This window comes from Limanda limanda, chromosome 6, assembly GCF_963576545.1.
Source record: "Limanda limanda chromosome 6, fLimLim1.1, whole genome shotgun sequence".
Taxonomy (NCBI): domain Eukaryota; kingdom Metazoa; phylum Chordata; class Actinopteri; order Pleuronectiformes; family Pleuronectidae; genus Limanda; species Limanda limanda.
The window spans coordinates 22,718,413-22,722,378 of record NC_083641.1 but is presented as its reverse complement, the minus strand read 5'-3'; the positions used below and the strand labels follow the sequence as shown (position 1 = coordinate 22,722,378).

Here is a 3,966-nt window from a genome sequence, read left to right as displayed (position 1 = left end):
CACGCCCCATAATCACAACCCAATGGAGCGGTCTCAGACTAATATTCTGACTAGAATTGAGTATGACAACGTCAGGCTACAGAAAAGGTAGAAAGTAAAATAGAACTTAGTCCTTAACAGAATTGGAATACAAATCAAACACTGTAACCTTAGCTGGTTCCCTTTTAACCCCCAATCACTAGAGTGAAACTATAAACAATAAACCAAATCCTAGCTCATACATTTCAAAGTAAGACCAAACAGAAGCTCAAGACCTACATCTCTTAAGGGAATAAAATAGAACGCTTGCTGACTTCAATGCTGCTTTCCCCTCTAACTTTATAATATTGTATTTTACAATTAAATGTAGATAGCCTGTTATATATTTGAAGACCAATGTCGTCTGTATGAATATGAGAATGAAAGAACAAGGAAATGTTTGGACAATCTGAAGTGGTACATAGCTGTTAATATTGTGGTGATATAATATATAGTAATTATTGATTTTCAATCATGAATACTGACGTCTGTAAATACGCACTTAAATATATTTCCCATATTATAACACTGATTCTTGCCAGAAGTGCCTTTTGAGTACATAATGCTTTATGTACTAATTTCTAGATTTGGTAAATGCTACACTATCAATGTAGTTAACCTAAGACAGCAGATACAATAGTAATCTAGCAGAGAAGCTTATTAAAGAATATACTTTGCTTAAATCCAAGTAGTCCAGTAATATGAAACCCCAGAAGTCCAATGTACATTTAACCCAAATGTATAAAATGAGAACATGAAAAAAGTTACAATATGACAAAAGGGTTGTTTGTTGTGATGCTACAAAGACATGTTACATCAATCATTTAGTTTGACCCTTTATATTCAACTTATGTAATAAAGTGACTTGGAAATAGTTGAAATGCATGAAGTCACTGTTTTAGGAATACTTAGTTTTTGAGTGTGAATCCCTCCAACGGACAAAGTGAGTAACTATAGTTACTGTCGCTAATGAGGTGTGTTGTTGGCGAATGTTGTCGCTCGTGACTCTGTGGTGATTTAACGTTCATATGACGTTGCCGATATAGTTGCCGATATAAAGCCCTCACACACAGCTCCTGCTCCGAAGGCTGCACAGAGCTCAGCTGAACACCTTCACTCCAGGGATGGTTTGGTAAACTGGGTCTTGTTCTCTTATGTCTCCTTCTAATTATTTGTCCATGCACGATGTACTAAAATAATGTGTTTTGTGTTTGATACCTATTGATTCAAAGAGAGATCATCCCTTGTAGAGTTATGCATCTGTTTTTAGAGCTGAATGAAGTGTGGCAGTGTCTGAAGGCTTATTACATTTGGTTGTGACAGACAGAAAGATGGCTGCTAACATCACCATAGAGTACAAGATGAATGATAAGATCATGTTGATTCAGGTCTTTGTCGTTCTTTTTCTCTGCATTAACCTTCTGCTAATTACGACCTTTTTCACCAAGGAGGTCTTCTACACCACCATGCGCTATGTCTTATTTGCTGTCACGCTAATGTCCGACACTCTGTTTTTATTCCTGACTGACATCCTGCTCATTTCGGATTTATATAGCTTTACGATACAAAGGTGGTTGTGCCTTATTATTATTATCATTTTGTCTCTGTATGCTTTTGTGACACCAGTCACTCTGACGGCGATGACCCTGGAGCGCTGCGTGGCCATTTGCCTCCCGCTGCGTCACGCAGAGCTGTGCTCCCCACGCAGCACTCTGCACAGCATCCTCATCATCCACATCCTCAGCTCTCTGCCCTGCATTGTTTATCTCTCCCTCTTCTTTGCATCGGCCTCCTACAGCTCCAACACCCAGGGCAGAGTGTGCACTGCTGAAATCTTCATCATCCACACGTGGCAGGGTCACCTCAGATCAGCGATTAGTCAGTTTTACTTCCTGATCATGTGCATCACAATCGTGTTTTCCTATGTGAAGATAACGAGAGTAGCCAAAGCTGCATCAGGAGAGGACAAAAAGTCCACATGGAGAGGACTCAGAACTGTGGGGCTTCACGCTTTGCAGCTGCTCCTGTGTCTTATCCAGCTGTGGTGTCCTTTAATAGAAGCTGCTGTGCTTAAAATCAATTTCATGTTATTTATCAATGTCAGGTACTTTAATTACATTACTTTTATTCTTGCGCCAAGATGTCTGTCTCCTCTCATTTATGGCCTCAGGGATGAAATGTTTTTTCATGCCCTGAAAAGATTAGCCCTCTGTGATTTGCGTAAGAAACACTGATCAGATTTGTATCGATTAACAAATTGTCATGATGTTATATTATGAAACGTTTTTGTTTATTAACTCTGGCTTGATTTATATTGCTATTTTAAAATAAAGAAATGTTTTCCCAGTGATGTCAGGTATTTTCCTTGCAGAGCATTGAGTATGTGCACAGCCTGTTCACATAGAAAGAACGTGCACAGTTAACATTTAAATCAAACACCAACTATGGTGACAGAGGAGCACATAAAAAGTTTTCATGAAAATGGGCATTTCATGTACTGGAGGGGGTTATACTCCTGGCAGGTACTACCAAGCCAGGATGTTAGAGGCCAGTCTAAAAGCAGCAGTGCCATCACCCATTGGCAGTGGGATGATTGGATGACGATTGGGCCGATGTATTTGTCATACATATGAATGGTGTTTCTGCCTATGCAAATTAGGACATTAAATATATATTAAATATTATTAAATAAGTGTGGAGCTCATGTGCTTATTCAAATTCATTTCAAAAGAAACTTGTTATACAAAAAAAGTTACTTTTCATGTATACTTTTACCATGTAAAGTTTTATAGTGGTAGGAGTAAAGGAAAAAATGAAGCCTATTTGGGTGTTTTTTGGACATTTGAGTAGTGTAAAGCTTATTTGCAAAATAAAATTCATTTTCAAAGAAACTTGTAATACAAAAAAATGTTACTTTTCATAGGTAATTTCATTGTGTAAAGTTTCATTTTGATAGGGTTAAAGGAAAAAAATAGCCCCATTAGGTTGTATTGTTGCCTGGCCTTATTGGGCCACATCTCGGACTGATGAGAATTAAACATATTTCCTCAAGTAGGATTTCTAGTATGTTGTTCTGGACACCTCATAGAAATGATCTATGCTGAAAAAAATTATTTTACAATTATTTCGATTTTTGGCTCCAAAATTAGTTACTTTGCCTGGACTACAGTCCTTCGCATTTTTTTCTCTATGTGGCCCTTGGGGAAAAAAAGTTTGCACACCGCTGTCATACAGGGACAAAGACTGGTAATATATTTATTATTGATCCACTTGTGTACGATTCTCTAACAACAATAAACACACTAATGTCAAATGTAAAGCGAAAGACAAACAGATTTAATGAGTCAGGTCGTCGTCCGCGCTGTTATCAAACTAAACCTTCTCATTCTCCCACGTTAGAGTCAACAACAGCTCGTGAGTTCTAAGATGCAGATATTTCAGTGTGATATTAACAGTTAATTATTAATTCAGTTTATCTTGATATGTCTGAGATAAACATCTCACCTAGGGGAACTAGGCGGCTCCCCTCCTGACCGCGGCCATTTATTGTACATGACATAACAATGAATATCAAATGCGCATTGTCCAAATGTAAAAAAGTATTTTAAATGCAGAGACGATTCAAAATACAAAGAATATATTTATCAATAAGGCTTCTAATCTTCCAGGAGATTTGACATTTATGGCTAAAAACAACTCAGATGGAGGGAGGCATTAATTACAGATTCATTTTAATTCAGGTTTTCATCGCACTTTTCCTTCATCAACATTTTGCCATTCACAAATCTGGTTGTGTATAATTTTCTACATGTTGTCTTCTGAGTATACTCTGGTCACACTTATTTCTCTTCATCACTATGCACTTCCTCCTCCTCATTCAAGGCCTCAGCTCTGTGCTCTGCTTTATTCTCTCACCGTCAACATCAGCATCTCTGAGCTTCTACAAAC

At 37.7% G+C, this 3,966-nt stretch overlaps 1 protein-coding gene across 1 annotated transcript; it reads left to right on the top strand.

Moving 5' to 3' along the window:
- The first annotated feature begins 1,379 nt into the window (after nucleotides 1-1,379).
- Nucleotides 1,380-2,252, top strand: LOC133002960 (odorant receptor 131-2-like). Its single transcript, XM_061072550.1, has one exon. The coding sequence runs from the start codon at nucleotides 1,380-1,382 to the stop codon at nucleotides 2,250-2,252; it is 873 nt and encodes a 290-aa protein (XP_060928533.1).
- The last annotated feature ends 1,714 nt before the right edge of the window (nucleotides 2,253-3,966 follow it).

Coding starts and splice junctions, on each gene's coding strand:
- LOC133002960 (XM_061072550.1), top strand. CDS start 1,380: ATGAATGATAAGATCATGTTGATTCAGGTCTTTGTCGTTCTTTTTCTC.